Consider the following 15772-nt stretch of genomic DNA (forward strand, 5'->3'; position numbering starts at 1 on the left):
CTAAGGTGGGCACCTGAGCAGCTGCCCAATGTGGAAATCACAAGTTTACATTCCTTACTCCTTTTCTCTCTCTCTTTTTTTTTTCTGTATTTTTCTGAAGCCGGAAACAGGGAGAGACAGTCAGACAGACTCCCGCATACGCCCGACCGGGATCCACCAGGCACGCCCACCAGGGGGCGATGCTCTGCCCCTCTGGGGCGTCGCTCTGTTGCGACCAGAGCCACTCTAGCGCCTGGGGCAGAGGCCAAGGAGCCATCCCCAGTGCCCGGGCCATCTTTGCTCCAGTGGAGCCTCGGCTGCGGGAGGGGAAGAGAGAGACAGAGAGGAAGGAGAGGGGGAGGGGTGGAGAAGCAGATGGGCGCTTCTCCTGTGTGCCCTGGCCGGGAATCGAACCCGAGACTTCTGCACGCCAGGCCGACGCTCTACCACTGAGCCAACCGGCCAGGGCTCCTTTTCTCTTTTTTAACATTCATCTGTGCAACAGTGTATTCTAAGCATCCACAGTGATGTTCATTCCATCCATAGGTGAAAAAAATTGTAAGTGAGGATGCCAATCAAGAAGAAATATGGACCTTAGCCAGTTGGTTCGGTGATACAGCATCAGCCCGATGTGTGGATGTCCCAGGTTTGATTCTTGACCAGGGTACATGGAGGAAGTGACCATCTGCTTCTCCACACATCCCCCTATTGCAATAGAGAGAGCCAGTAGGTCTGTGGACCCAGAGCTCCAGGAGGGCCTGTCACTCTGGGCATCGCCGGCCCCCTGGAGCTGCCTAGGTCACTGGACTGTGGGTTCCTGAGGCCTGTCTTCAGGTTAAAGTTGTCACCTGCATTCTGCAGCTGAGGGCTGTGCCTCTCCCCTCAGCTGCTCCCCCTGTGGCTTGGCATGGGGGGGCGTGGCTCTCAGCTCACCTTTCTGACTTATTTCTGTCTCCAGGCCTCTGCTGCTGGGTTGGACCCGCACCTGAGCGGTGCTTGTGTTTTTTACAGCTTGAAGAGAGGTGAGCTTTCTGTTTCTTATTGAGTGAGCTGTAGGTTGTGCCTTTTTTCTTTTTTAACCTTTGTTAGGTTAGTGTTACTGAGACTATCAACATCTTTAACAATGAAACAACACAATTTATTGCAAGTAAGGAATATGGCAGCTTCACCCCAAATCTCTGAGAGGCAATTCAGGAACACAAACTCATGCTATAGTCTTTTGTATTTAGCATAAAAAATGTCATATTTATATGGGTTATAAACAGTGGTGAGATTCAAATAATTTAACAACTAGTTCTCTCCTCTAGTGACCATTTTAAGTATAAAAAAACAATATACCAAAATGTAGTTTATGGTGTCATGAATTTAACATTTATATAAGAACAATAAAAGGTACACAAAACTGGATTATGTTATAAGAAAGAGTTTTAAAATATTAATGAAAAAAATATTAGATAATACTTGACAAAAAAAACCCTGTAACTGTTATTTAAGATATTTCCATATTGCTTCTTTTTTTTATTTTCTTTTGTATTAAGTGAGAGGAGGGGAAGCAGAGACAGACTCCAACTAGTGCCCCAACCGGATTCACCCAGCTAGTCCCCTTTGGGGCAATGCTCTATCCATCTGGGGTATTTCTTCATTGCTCAGCAACCAAACTATTCTTAGCACCTGAGGAAGGGGCCATGGAGCCATCCTCAGCTCCCAGGGCCAACTCGCTCCAATCAAGTCATGGCTGCAGAAGGGGAAGAAAAAGAGAAAAAGAGAGAGAGAGAGAGAAGCAAAGTGACACTCCTTGAAAGAGACAGACCTTGCAGCTCACTATGTTCTCTGTCCATCCTGAACCTGACCTAACTCAGGGCAGTGAGCAGTTAGAGACCCCTCTACCCCTTTCACAGAGCGGCTCACTTGGAAAGAGACTGGGCCGTGCTCAGAATGCCATCCTGTCCCTGGAGCCAGAGGAGCCAATGGGCATTGGAGCACTGTGTCTGCAGCCCTGTCTGCTCAAGGGCATTGGAGCCAGGGGGTAATGTTGAGGGAGAAGGTGCCCTTGCTGAGTCCCCCATGCATATAAGAGCTTTCTGATGGGGGTGGAGACTATGCCTACATCCTCAAGTTTCCTGCACTCCAGTGAGGCCTCCACCCCATTTTCCCTGCAGATCCTATAAGGAACCAGTCTGAGTGTCTGAGAACTGGTCCCGGCCTCTCTGCAGCCTTCCAGTAGAGCCGTGTTACACAGGACGGAAGTGAGTGCACCTTATGTGTTGGCTGATTAGACAATATCATCGCCCTCTGCCCCCACCCAGCCACCCGCCTCATCACTCACTGTCCTCCAGGCTCACAGAGCCCTCTCCTCAGTGGGCACCACGAGCCCGTGGAGGGAGCCCCTTCCCGGTTGTGCACCGGGGGTTTGCAATGGAAATGTGGCCGGCTCTGACCAGGGAAGGATGGGTGCAGGACAGCCAGGAACCATGGGAAAGGTTTTCTCCTCACAAAAAGGACACAAGCAATGAAAAGCAGAAAAGCATCATATATATATATATATATATATATATATATATATATATATATATATATAATTTTATTTTATTGTTATTTTAATTTTTTTAGAGTCAGGAAGAGAGAGACAGAAACACTGAGATGCCCTTTCCTTACTGTTTTTGAACATTGCTAGACAAAGACTGCCACTTGAGGCTGCTGTGACCATAGCAGACACCAGGTCAACATGAGGAAAAAGCCTGGGTCCTGGGTCCTGGGTGGCCTTGGTGAGCAGTGGCCCTGACCTGAGTCACCTGCTTCCCAGCCTCCTGCTCCAGGGACAGTTAACATCCAGCTACCGAAGACCCTTTCCACTAAGTTCTGCTTCTCACAGCCGTGTGCATCCTGAGGGCCTGAGCCCCTGGGCCCTCACGACCACGGCACCCTCTTCTGAAAGCTGTCCCCGTGGAGTCCAGCACGCTCCCTCCTGGTCCCATGGCTCCGGGCCTCTCTGGAGCTGGTACAGGACAAGGTCCTGTGTGGGCCCTGGGGGTTGACAGCTCTGTGTCTCTAATGCCTCCCTTTCTGGGGTCAGAGCCCCTGTCCAGGGCAGGGACACACTATGTGGCTTCCCTCTTACTCTGACTGCTTCCAGGTGGCTTTCTCCCCAGGGATTCCATGTTTGAGGTAGAGAAATATTGGCCTGTCCCCTTAGAGAAATGGTGAGCCTCCCTTTAAAGCATAATTAGTATTCCATCACCTTAGTGTGCTAAGCATTTAGACAGACATGAGCCAAGCAAGGACGACAGCCAGGCACAGAAGGCCACCGGGGGGGGGGGGGGGGGAACACCTAGTTGCCTAGCAACGAACGAAACTGGGAAAACAAAGACACCCCCCCCCCCAGCACCCTCCTCACCCAGGGTGACCTTTCCTCCCCAGGCTGGTCATGCGGTTTAGATCCCTGAATTCATATCACTGGTCATGGAAATCGGACACTCCCCTGAGCTTCCGTCCCTGGCATATCACAGGTAATGTGGTTTAGACTCCCGTACAGGAGGGACAAACAGGAAAGACAGACAATAGCGCTTAAGCATTAACCCCTACAGATGACATGTGGGCCTCGGCGGTGTTTCAGCTCCAGGACCAGGAGAGCAGCAACACAGACAAAGGGAAGCCAGGCTGAGCTCAGGACCAGCTGCCACTGCTCATGACCCCCTGCCCTGGTGACAGCTAATCAATGAAGACCAGGTCCCTGAAGGACACACCTAGAGAGCTGGTTAATAATCAGTTGAAACCCTCCCCTGGGACCTCCCTACTTCCCTCAGCCTCAGTGCCCCTCCCACTGAGGGTCCATGGCGCTCCTTGTTCAGGCCTTTCCCCTCCCCTCTTCCTTCTCCTCTTCTTCCCCCAGGACCCTTAGCCTTGCCCTCTGTTCCTTCTAAGCTCTAAGGGACCCCACGAGATTTGCAACCAGGGGAGCAGTGGGCAGCCACCGTTTGTACCGGGGTGACCTCTGAACCGGTCTCCAAGGTCCCCTTTTCTCCAGCTTGCTTCCTGCATAACCAGGAAAGTCTTCCTTTACTTGATGCATTTTATCACTTGGTTGACCTTATCTCCAAAGGAGACAAGAGTCCAGGTCTGCTCACTCCCCCTATGATGTTACTATTAAAAGGAAACTGAAAGTGAAATCCCAACACCACACAGCACACATCTCGATGGCCTCCTCGGTAAGTCCCCTGCGTCTTTCTGGGAAGGAAGGGGAGGCAGCTTCCTCCTGTAAAGGCCTCAGTCTGTGTCCCAGCCTATTACTTCCAGAGCTTGTCTGTGGAAGGCTCAGGGGAACTGTGAGTTATTTAAAAGTCTTCTTTGCTGCGGGACTGTGAGGTCTTCTGTGAGAATGAGCCTTCTCTCTGTCTGGAACAGTGAGGGGAGCCCCAGGTGAGGGTATGTGGGTGTCAGGGGCTGTGCCTGACTGGGACTTCGGAAGTGAGTGAGTCTGGGCTGCGGGCCTCAGCTGCTGCAGGGGTTCCGTGAGTCCTCAGCCCGGTCTGTTCTCGCTCCCCCTTTCTCCAAACATTTGTTCTGCCTGATAACCTGCATTCCAATTCCAGCACTCTGACTCGGACGGGTCCCCTCCCATCGGCCCTGCTGTCGGACTCACACAGGTCCCCGTAGGGGTGGCAGCCTGGTGTGCAGCCGACTGGAGGCAGCTGGACACGGGCTCTTACTGCAAATGGGGCAATTCTGGGAAGGGCACCGCCCATTCTGGAGGGGGTCCATCTGCATCCCTGCTCCTGGGGAAGGCTTTATTGCAGCCAATCAAAATCAGGCTCTGTTGCCTAGGGAACCATTTTACCCAGACAAGGCCCAAGCTCACATCTCATCTGCCTCAGGGAACTGTGCCAGTGACCCTGACCTTGCCTCAATTAGACAGTTTCAGAGAAAGATCCCCTCGCTCTCCCCCAGACTGGGACTGGCTCCGGGCCTGCCCCGCCCTGGCTGACTGAGAGAAGTGGTGGGTCCTGGTCCTGCTGAACCTCCAGCCCCCTCCTTACTCAGTCCCTGTCCTCTGCTCCAAGCCAGGCCCCTGTCCCCATCGTGGAGATGCAGGGAGGGAGGGCCGAGCACACAGGATCCCCCTGCCTGGAGCTCACAGCCCAGAGGGGGTGCAGACAGACACAGGGAACTGTAGGGGACAGGACCCATGAGGGGAGAGGGGGAGGTCCTGCGGGCTGGGGACCAGAGAGTGGCAGCTGAGCCTGTCTGGGGATCAGGGCAGCTCCTCAGAGGGGGGATGTCTGTCTGAGGGGGAGGAGAGGGAGCGGGTGTGGGGAAGGTGCTGGGGGCAGAGAGAAGCGGTTTGCAGAGGGGCAGAGTGACAGCGAGCTGTGTGGTGAGGGGCAGGCAAGTCCCTCTCCCTCTCTGAGGTCAGTCCGCCACCTGAGTAAATGGTGCTGCTCCCCTTGGGCTGTGAATAGTGCCAGCAGCATCCTCTGCTGTGAATGTGTCAGCCCCCCTCAACCCACCTTCACCCACTCAGTGCAGGAAGCTGGGCAGCCACACATGGGCGTAAGAATGAGACGCACTCGCACACCAGGTGTGCAGGCTTTGTTAGAGGAGAAAGACCTGCTGGGGCACTCCTCCGGGAGAAGTGCACCCAAACAGATTCTGAGGCCAACTTTTTAAAGGGTTAAGGGAGAGCTTTGAGCAAGTGTGTGTTGCGTCAGCAGTCCTGGTGTGCTCCCTTCCGCAGTCCTATGATATCGGCTTCCTGGAACGCTTCTCCTCGGGGTGGCTGACCAGCTTCCTAGAACTTTTCTGTTTCGGGGGCGATAGTCCAGTTAGGGTGGGGTCAGATAGCCAAGCAGAACAGCAAAAGGGCAGTTTGGAAGTTTTAGTAGATTCATGTATCCATCAATGGGCCCCCTTGAAGCCTCAGGGCCTTTTTTTTTTTTTTTTTTAGATTTTTTTAATTTATTCATTATAGAGAGGAGAGAGAGAGAGAGAGAGAAGGGGGGAGGAGCAGGAAGCATCAACTCCCATATGCGCCTTGACCAGGCAAGCCCAGGGTTTTGAACCGGCAACCTCAGTGTTTCCAGGTTGACGCTTTATCCACTGCGCCACCACAGGTCAGGCACACCTCAGGGCCTTTTAAGAAGCTGTCAGCTCCTGTGTCACTGGTGGTCATCTCCAATGGTGCATGTCCCAGGGATGAGGGAATGAGCTCGAGTGTGAGAAGGTGCCTGGTGTGACCATGGACAGTGGTGTGGTGGAAGGAGGTGGTGGGGGGGGGGGGAGACTTGACTGTGACATGAGGGTCAGTGTGTTAAGGGCAGAGAGGCCTAGGACTACTGTGACCCTTGTGGCTGGGGACGCACCTGGGGCCCCCGCCTCACAGAACAGGTTTTACATGCGCGTTGTTGTGTCAACAACCTCTGGACACGCACATGCTACACCTGCTGGCATCCTAGAGTGTGTGCCCATACACACAACACATTGCGACAGACATATGCATAGCACACACAGACACACATGCACGACAGGCGCACACTGGACAAACCTCACCCTCCCAGTGCACAAGCTCATGCTCCAGGCTTCCAGCCCTCAGAACAAACAAGAGTCCAGACTTCCAGTTCCCCGAAGGCAACCTCCACCAGCTGCAGAGGGCGGGGTCTCCCCAGGGGCATCCCTGCCTTCCCTCCCCTCTGCCCCCCATTCCCAGGCTGGTGCCTTGGCCTTTCTGTCTCTCAGCTCCAAGGGCCCTTCTTTTGCCTCTGAAATTTAATTCCTGAACCCGTATCCTTGACCCCATGACTTTCTAAATTTTCTCTTACAGATTAAAAACTGTTTAATAAAAATATAAAAGCTACAGCAGGCTGAGCACCTCACAGGGGCACAGAGCTTTTCCCTCACACACACTGTCACCAGGTGATGAAGAGAACAAGGGGTCCCCAGGCCAACTGCCGCAACCCAGCCGGGGTCTCTGCTGTTACCCGAGTATCGGTCTACACCTCCCTGGCTTTTCTCTTGCAGGATCCTGCAGAACCTGAGCGTGGAGACCTGATTGAGATTTTCCGCAAAGGCTACTCGCACTGGGCCATCTACATGGGAGATGGATACGTGGTCCATCTGGCTCCTCCAGGTAAGGTCTGCTGACAGTGTAATTGTCACAGATTTGTTAACATAACGAGAACAATTAAAACCCACATGCCACCGTGAGAAACCCGAGTTACTTTCTCCCTGGGCAGTGCCTGTGCTCACCCTACCTCCAGGCCCCTCTGAGTACCCTCGGTGGGTCCCGCAGTCCGGACAGGGCAGGGGGAGGGGACGCGGGCGCCCCAGGGCAGCCTGGCTGCCTCAGCCTTCAGTGCTCTCCAGCTCAGTGCCAGCTGTCGGGCACGCAGAGTCCGATCTCACTGAACCAGCTCGGTCTCTGATGTCCATGGTCTCCTCACGAGAGTGTTTCTCAGCGCTCTGTCCTGTGCACGCATATGATTGCACAGAGCACGGTGTCCTGACAGCATGTACTTAATACTCCTTGACAGAAGCAGCTCTCACAGGCTTGCACGTCACAAAGGGAAGTCTCATGCAAATGCACGTGAGGACCCATGGACAGCTTGTTTACTCATTGATAACAGGAGAAGCAGGATGACAAAGCCAGTTAAAGGACACTGCAGGGCACAGATGTCTGCATCGTCAATGACAGACAAGTGCTGGAACGCATCTGCTAACCGAGATGCACGGTGGTCCCTGTCCTGCAGAGCAATGGCACCATAACCTTTGTCACCAAGCGTTTGCATTGTCGCTGGGCAGAAACCATCATCACAGTCTATGTGTATCTTATCAGTTTTCTGTGGGCTGTCATCTACCTCGACAGAGTTGTAAATATGTCTGAAATGACAATAGGTCATGCCTTCATCATCCAGATGACAGGGAGGGTTGGAACAGGAAGCATGACTGTGAGGACCTGAGGGCCTCTTGTGTCTGAGTGTGCAGGTGGTTTTCCTTATGGGATGGGATCTCAGTGCCAACATCAGCCTTTAGACTCAAAACATGAAACGAGCATGCTTAATTAGCGTGCTCATAATTATCTGCCCTTTAGAAAATAAATACTGCCTCTTAGAAATTATAACCTGGACTCAATATAGAATGGAATGTGGGCCTCATCTGCTGGACGCTGTTGTGTGTGCCTCGAGCTGTGCCAGAAGTTCTGATGATTTCCCTTGGGGTCCAATATCGGTTGACAAGTGGAGACGATAATATATATCATGCAATTGGAAAGGAGAATGAGTTAGGGAATATATAAGAGGTTGCTCAGAGAGTGTCTTTAACACAGTGGGTACTACGACAACCTTGATCTCTTTCTGACACACAAAAATGCACGAAGATGAACAGATAACACATGTGATTGACAATCATTGTTTACGAAGCGTAAGGTTCCCAACAATCTAAATCAGTGGTTCTCAAACTTTTTGAAGTCAGGGGGCATTTAAAATGCTACAAATAATTGTAGGTGTACTATATAATTTCTGAGAAATATAAATATGTTATAATAATTGTCTTGTGGCCCTGGCCGGTTGGCTCAGTGGTAGAGCGTCGGCCTGGCGTGCGGGGGACCTGGGTTCGATTCCCGGCCAGGGCACACAGGAGAAGCGCCCATTTGCTTCTCCACCCCCCCTCCTTCCTCTCTGTCTCTCTCTTCCCCTCCTGCAGCCAAGGCTCCATTGGAGCAAAGATGGCCCGGGCGCTGGGGATGGCTCCTTGGCCTCTGCCCCAGGCACTGGAGTGGCTCTGGTCGTGGCAGAGCGACACCCCGGAGGGGCAGAGCATCGCCCCCTGGTGAGCAGAGCGTCGCCCCTGGTGGGCGTGCCGGGTGGATCCCGGTCGGGCCTATGCGGGAGTCTGTCTGACTGTCTCTCCCCATTTCCAGCTTCAAAAAAAAAAATAAAAAAAAATTGTCTTGTCTGGCTCCTTCTCTCCCTCCCTCACCCTGCCCTGCAGTTCCTGATGCTCCTGTCTCTGATTGCAGGTCAGAAACCTGGGGCCGGCTCCTCCAGCCTCTTCTCCATTCTGAGCAACACAGGGGTGGTGAAAAAGGAGCTCCTGACAGATGTGCTGGAGGGCTGCAAATACAGGGTCAACAACTACTTGGACGACAAGTACAAACCACGGCCCATGAACAGGATTATCAGTTCAGCGAAGGCAATGATTGGTAAGGAGCTAAAGTACAGTTTAACCTCCGGGAACTGTGAGCACTTTGTCACCGATTTGAGATACCACAAGCCCCACAGCTTACAGGTAAGGTCCTATCTGGGGAGCTCCTTCTCCGTCCTGCTTGGGGTGGGGGTGACTGTGATATATGCACACATGAGGGAGAAACTGTCCTGAATGACACAAAAGTAGGCTCTCGGGGTCCCGCTGGCTGGAAGCCAGGATGTCAGACAGCAAATCTTGGATCTACTTCAAATCCACTCAGGGTCTTTAAACAAGTCATTCCCTCTCTGGGCCTCAGTTTCCCCATGTGCAGAAGGAGGAGATGATTGGAGGACCTCTGGGACTCACCAGATCTGTCACTTGAGGATTCGCAGCCTCCAAGGAGACCTGTAAAGGCAGCTCCCGATGCCCTGTGGGTGCCCAGGGACAACCAGGCCAACCCGGGACCACGACAGGTCTGCTGAGGCCCAGCGAGCACTCAGGCAGGACCCGCTCCGGGTCTGCGGGCCTGTGTAAGAGCTCAGGACACTGTCCTGTAGGACCTGGGCCCAGCTTCCACCCTCACCCGGCTCCGCTCCCGAGTGTGTCGTCCCCACACAACTAGGAAGAGGCAGAAGCAGGATTTGAACCCCAGTGTCCCACTCTCTCTGCTGTGGTACCGGACCTCCAGGGCTCGGGCCAAGGGCGGGGGTGGTCGGGCAGAGAGAGGAGGGGAGGACAGCAGAGCCGTGTGGGGAGGGACGTGAAGGATGTGACGCTGAGGTGGGATGTTCCAGGTGGCCCGTCAGACACCCAGGGGGACAGGCTGAGGAGCAGCTGCACGTATGAGTCCGGGGCTCAGGGCTGAGCTGGGGCTGGAGACAGAAGCTTCCAGGCTGCACCTGTGACCAGCACTCAGTGCACAGGGAAGCTGTGACCATGGTTGCCCACAGTCTCCCCTCAGCTTCTTCTACAGCCGCCCTGGGCAGGGGGGTGGAGGCTACTGCCATCCAGACCACAGACCCAGTCCCAGTTTTAACCCCAGAGCTCTGGCCACAGGGACCCAGGCGTGAACCCTCCTCCTGTCCCCCCAAGTCAGGGACAAACGGCCTCCCCCAGGAAGCTCTCCCCGAAGCATTCCAGCAGCCCACCTGCCTGTTGTCAGGACAGGTTCAGGCAAGCTGAACCCACCACTGAGAAGTGGTCACACCTGTGTTTCCCAGGGAAGGGGCTGTGGGGACATGGCCAGCCCCTCTGTGGGGGAGGACTCTGGGAGGGCAGCAGGAGGGCGGAAGAGGACAGGTCCTGGGGTGGGGAGGGGGCGGGGAGTGTGTGCAGCCTCCAGCCCCTCGGGAGGGAGCAAGGACCCACCTGGACTTGCTGTCAACTCTGACACATGCTGCTCACTTTCAGGTAGAAAATTTCATGATGGGAGCAGGGAGTGTATTGGAAAAAAAGCTCTGGAGGTTTTAGGAATACCGGTCATGAAGCAGTGATCCCAAACCCAGTGACAGCCTGGGGGAGCCACAGAACCCTCCGCAGCAGCAGCTTGGAGACGACTCCCACAGCCCCTCCGTCTCCCTGACCTCCTCCCGGGCTCCCTGCAGCTCTGTCTCTCACTCTCCCCCTCACCACGGCTGAAGGATGGACTCAGGGACCAAGACTGAGGAAGCAATAACTGTATCTGTCCCTTCAGGAAGGAAGTCTACTGTCTCTGTACCTCTAAACCAGTAAGTAAAACGTCAGCGCCTGTCAGGGACACCCAGCAATTTCGAGCTGTTGGGGAGAAGCTCCGGCCTCTCAGAGTCTCAGTCCATCTTCTCTGAGATGGGCTGTGATCCACTTCACGGGGACATCGTGAGGACCAGATACACTGATGGCTGGAAGTCCCCTGCACCTGCCTGGTCTGTAGCGGTGCTCAGTGGTTTGTCTACATTGTGCTGTGTACACCGACTATTGCCATCAGACATCATTCATTTTACTTTCAAGCTGCAAAGCCCCAAACACTTCACCGTCACCCTGGGTAGTCCCATCGGCTGACACTCGAATCCCCTGACGAGTCTAAACACCTCCCAGCGTCTTCCAATGACCTCCTTCAGTCAGCCCTCTCCTGTAGAAAGACTCCTTTTTCTTTTTAAACTCCAAAGTCTAGTCCTCACCCTCTGTGACTACCAGACGAAATTGTACTATCTTTTCGTGCCCACTTGCCATGGCTCAAATGCCCAGGGGTTGAATGCGGAAAATTAGCCTCCTCCACTTTTAGGGCAGTGAAACTTCTGTGTATAACACAGTAATGATGGGTCCACGTCATTACGAATTGTCAAAACTCACAGAATGTACAACACCAAGTGGACCCTGAAAAATCTGAGTTATCATGATGTGTCACTGTAAGTCCATGAAATGTGACAAAAATATACCTCCGTGTGGGACGTTGATATGGAGAAAGCTATGTGTGAGTGGGCATCAAGGTGTACAGTATATGGGAAATCTCTGTAACTTTCCCGCAATTCTTCAGTGAACTTACACTACTCTAAATAAATTATGTCTTTATAAATATTAACCATCTGAGAATATCTGTCTTCTACTTCCCAGGGCGCCACAGGTGTGGTGCAGAAGTGTCAGTTTCTCACATTGTCTTCCTCACGTGGCCTCTGCCACCAATGTCCCTACTGAATGGTCACTTCCTCTGTCTTTTCTCTATGATCGTCCCACAGTCACTAAGACTCTGACGAGAGAGGGACGTCACTCTCCCCGGGGCTGTGACTTCCCAAGAGTGATGAGAAAGCAGGTGGGTCCCTGGATCCCCTCAGTGCAGCAGGGCCCAGGCAGGGACATCACAGGACCCCGGGAAGCTCAGGGCTCCCGGAGGGTTGAAGAACAAAGAATGTAACTTGTACTCGTTACTACCAAGGAGGGCCCTGCTCAGACGCCCGGGCTGAGATGTCAGCTCCATGTGGGGTTCTAGAAGGGGCCATGCTTGCCTTGCTCCCAGGCAGCCTCTGGGCAGGGGGACGCTTTCACACTTCTCCCAATCTGAAGTTGCACAAACAGAGGTGTCTGATTGAGGACTCAGAATTTAGGAGAGATGTGAGCTCCAGCATCTAACTCTGGGCAACCAATCTCGCCTGGGACACGACCCAGGCTCCCAGCAGCCTTGGAGGAGCCTGTCAGTACAAACTCTGCCCCCTTCCCTGGGTGTCCCTGCAGCAGGGGTGCAAACCGTGGAGTCTGGCTCTCCCATAATCCCCTCCGAGTGAAAGGGCCCCTATACTCAGGTTTATGCCACGTGACTGGCCCCATCGGGCAGAGCTGATTGGCGCAGTGGGATCAGCCCACCTCCAGGCACAGCGTAGGCACTCATGACCAATCTGCTGAGAAAATGTCCTGACTGTGAGTGGCACTTTATGGGATAAGATCACCTCGCTTCTGTGCTCATAGGGGAGGGTCTAGACAAGGAAGCGGGTGCTCCAAAACACAGAAGGTGCCGTGCAGACGTGAGGATGACCCTAAGCGCCCTGTCCTCAGCAAGCAGGCGGGAGCCGCCCCTGCACACATCGCGGTGTTGGCCCAGCGGCCTGAAGACTATGAGAATGCCTGCTCTCCAGGGGTCAACACTGGGCTGGGCCTTCACTGTCACTGTACTTGTCTTAATCCACCCCAAATCGCTATTTATAACCCTTGGGTTTATATGCCCACTCTACAGAGGACAAGACTGAGGATGGACAATTTAACGAACTTACTTAAATCCACACCACTGGCAAGTGACAGGGCCCAGGACTGCCTGACATCCTAGCCAGCACATGTAAGCCCTCCCCGGTAGGAAGAAAAAATACCCAAAACAGAGACCAAATAGCAGATTTCACAGATGTGCTGTACTCAAATTCAGAGGGTAGTTATACCCTCTTTGAAGTCTGAGTATTTGTAGATAGGTGGAAAGTCACGGAATCTTTTTTGAGAATATCCTTAAGCATGTAAAGCACAAACGACATTTCAGTCTAAATGCACTGTTTCCTTTTCTAACTGGTCGGTTAAGTGAATTGTAAATACTCTGATGAAGAAAAATCTAATCTGCTTCAAAGAGCACAGTACAAAGAAACAGAATGACTGACCCGAGTATTAAAGACAAACACAATGTCCTCATGAGTTCAGTGAGAGGGGCGCCCCACTGTGACAGCACTCACAGAGAGACACGCTGCTCACATGTCCGCCATCTGCTCAATCCACTGTCTCCAAGCAGGTGGGAGCCACATGCAAGTCACATTCTAGTTTGGCCATGCCGTGTGTTGATGGTCATAGCAAAGGCAAGTTTTACAGGAAATTGTCTACATCTCAAATGAAACGGCAACCCTGTTTAAGATGGAGCCAAATCAATTCTTGGAATGACATGTATTTCACCTTTAGAGGAGACAGTCAAAGACTTAGTTAGCTATTATGACATTATTTTTCAATTGGAGAACCTCTAGTCTTGTACCATTGCAAAGACCCCTTCTGGTGTTAAGATTTCTTAACAGCATAATAATTGCACCAATCTTTAACCTCAATTTGTGAGGTGGCATGCCAGAAGGCGGGACTATTTGAATGCCGTGGCAACTTCACCCCATTGGCTAGTACAGTTACGCAAGCAACCAATAAGCTATCGGAGACAAACAGACACTTAAGCCGCATATAATAAAAAAGATCACCTTGCTTCTGTGCTCGTAGGGGAGGGTCTGGACAAGGAAGCGGGTGCTCCAAAACACAGAAGGTGCCGTGCAGACGTGAGGATGACCCTAAGCGCCTGGTCCTCAGCAAGCAGGCGGGAGCCGCCCCTGCGCACATCGCGGTGTTGGCCCAGCGGCCTGAAGACTATGAGAATGCCTGCTCTCCAGGGGTCAACACTGGGCGGGGCCTTCACCGTCACTGTACTTGTCTTAATCCACCCCAAATCGCTATTTATAACCCTCGGGTTTATATGCCCACGCTACAGGGGACAAGATTGAGGATGGACAGTTTAACGAATTTACTCAAATCCAAACCACTGGCAAGTGACAGGGCCCAGGAAGACCTGACATCGTAGCCAGCACATGTAAGCCCTCCCGGCAGGAAGAAAAAATACCCAAAACTGAGACCAAATAGCAGATTTCACAGACATGCTGTATTCAAATTCAGAGGGTAGTCTGAATTCCACTTTGAAGTCTGAGTATTTGTAGATAGGTGGAAAGTCAGGGAATCTTTTTTGAGAATATCCTTAAGCATGTAAAGCAAAAATGATGTTTCAGTCTAAACACACTGCTTCCTTTTCTAACTGGTCGGTTAAGTGAATTGTAAATACTCTGATGAAGAAAAATCTAATCTGCTTCAAAGAGCACAGCACAAAGAAACAGAATGACTGACCAGAGTATTAAAGACAAACACAATGTCCTCATGAGTTCAGTGAGAGGGGCGCCCCACTGTGACAGCACTCACAGAGAGACACGCTGCTCACATGTCCGCCATCTGCTCAATCCACTGTCTCCAAGCAGGTGGGAGCCACATGCAAGTCACATTCTAGTTTGGCCATGCCGCGTGTTGTGACCATCACTCACCCAGGCCAGCAGTGCTCAAGTGGGGACAGTTCTTCCCTCTGGGGGAAATTTGGCAATGTCTACAGACATTTTGGTTCTTATACCTGGAGTCGGGGAGTGCTACTGGCATCTCGTGGGCAGAGATCACAGATGCCGCTAACCGTCTTGCCAAGCACAGCGCAAGTCACGATGATGAAGGATTACCCTCGTTGCCAGTGAGCACAATGCCAGCCGTGCTCAGGTTGAAAAACCCTCATCCTCAGCCCTGAAGTGAAAGAGGGAAACTTTGGAAATAGTGTACATGGCACCTCTTTTTGTTTTGAAACCCACTCCGGTTTCATAATCTGCGATGGGGCCCGGTAGAATTCTTTCCGCCGTCTTGTTGTTGTGTTGTCACTGTTTTTCCCTTTCAAGGTGGATGGGAAGTGCATTGGGCTGAAGCCATAGGAAGAATACTGTGATGTGTCCCATTTGCACTGTCTCACTGCAAGAGTTGAATTATTGTTTATGGAAAGAGTAAATGATAGAAATTTCTTTTTAGTTATTTTACCCTCTCAAATTTGAAATTGTATTTAATTGCGCTAAATATTATTCATGTCTTGTGACACAAATATTTTACTAAATTATGTAACAACTTTGTATTAACACATTATTCTTTATTCATATCAACCTGTGAATCTGTTCTTTACTTATGAATATTCAATCAAGTATAACCAGAAATGAGATGACTTGGAGATATTTTATGAATGTACCAAATCTTCCTAATGTAGCACCCTGACTTTCATGGACTATCTTTTTGCTTCCCAGGTTTCCATAGTAAATTTTACCTGCGGGTAATTGCTGCATAGGAGAATGGAAATGGATCCACAGTAGAAGCTGTGTGTGAATGAGGACCTCCATGTTTGTGCACTATCATCCATAATGAAAACAGATTCATTTTGCATAAGTTTCTCTTTTTTATGTTGATATTGTCTCTGCTACTATAAACAGCTTCTATGCCCAAATATATAATAAAACATTAGTTCTTTAATTGAAAAAATAAATGGAAAAAAAGGACCGAGAAGAAAATCAGAGGACCA

The 15772-nt window shown here is 51.7% G+C and overlaps 1 protein-coding gene across 3 annotated transcripts; it reads left to right on the forward strand.

Moving 5' to 3' along the window:
- Positions 1–3500: 3500 nt before the first annotated feature.
- Positions 3501–11706, forward strand: LOC136318845 (phospholipase A and acyltransferase 4-like). 3 transcript variants are annotated; one of them, XM_066251817.1, is made up of 4 exons: positions 3501–4184; positions 6991–7099; positions 8987–9255; positions 10564–11706. In XM_066251817.1, exons 1-4 carry the CDS (start codon positions 4173–4175, stop codon positions 10621–10623), a joined length of 450 nt encoding a protein of 149 aa, XP_066107914.1. In that variant the 5' UTR covers positions 3501–4172; the 3' UTR covers positions 10624–11706. The 3 variants fall into 3 exon arrangements, with proteins under 3 accessions (XP_066107914.1, XP_066107915.1, XP_066107916.1); XM_066251818.1 differs by having other exon boundaries at positions 8987–9169; XM_066251819.1 differs by lacking the exon at positions 3501–4184 and adding an exon at positions 4262–4395.
- The last annotated feature ends 4066 nt before the right edge of the window (positions 11707–15772 follow it).

Source organism: Saccopteryx bilineata, chromosome 1 (assembly GCF_036850765.1).
Source record: "Saccopteryx bilineata isolate mSacBil1 chromosome 1, mSacBil1_pri_phased_curated, whole genome shotgun sequence".
NCBI lineage: Eukaryota > Metazoa > Chordata > Mammalia > Chiroptera > Emballonuridae > Saccopteryx > Saccopteryx bilineata.

What these genes read in the sequence shown, in the direction of transcription:
- LOC136318845 (XM_066251817.1), top strand. An exon ending in GGTCCATCTGGCTCCTCCAG is followed by an intron (nt 7,100 to 8,986) that starts GTAAGGTCTGCT and finishes CTCTGATTGCAG; the next exon opens with GTCAGAAACCTGGGGCCGGC. An exon ending in ACAAGCCCCACAGCTTACAG is followed by an intron (nt 9,256 to 10,563) that starts GTAAGGTCCTAT and finishes GCTCACTTTCAG; the next exon opens with GTAGAAAATTTCATGATGGG.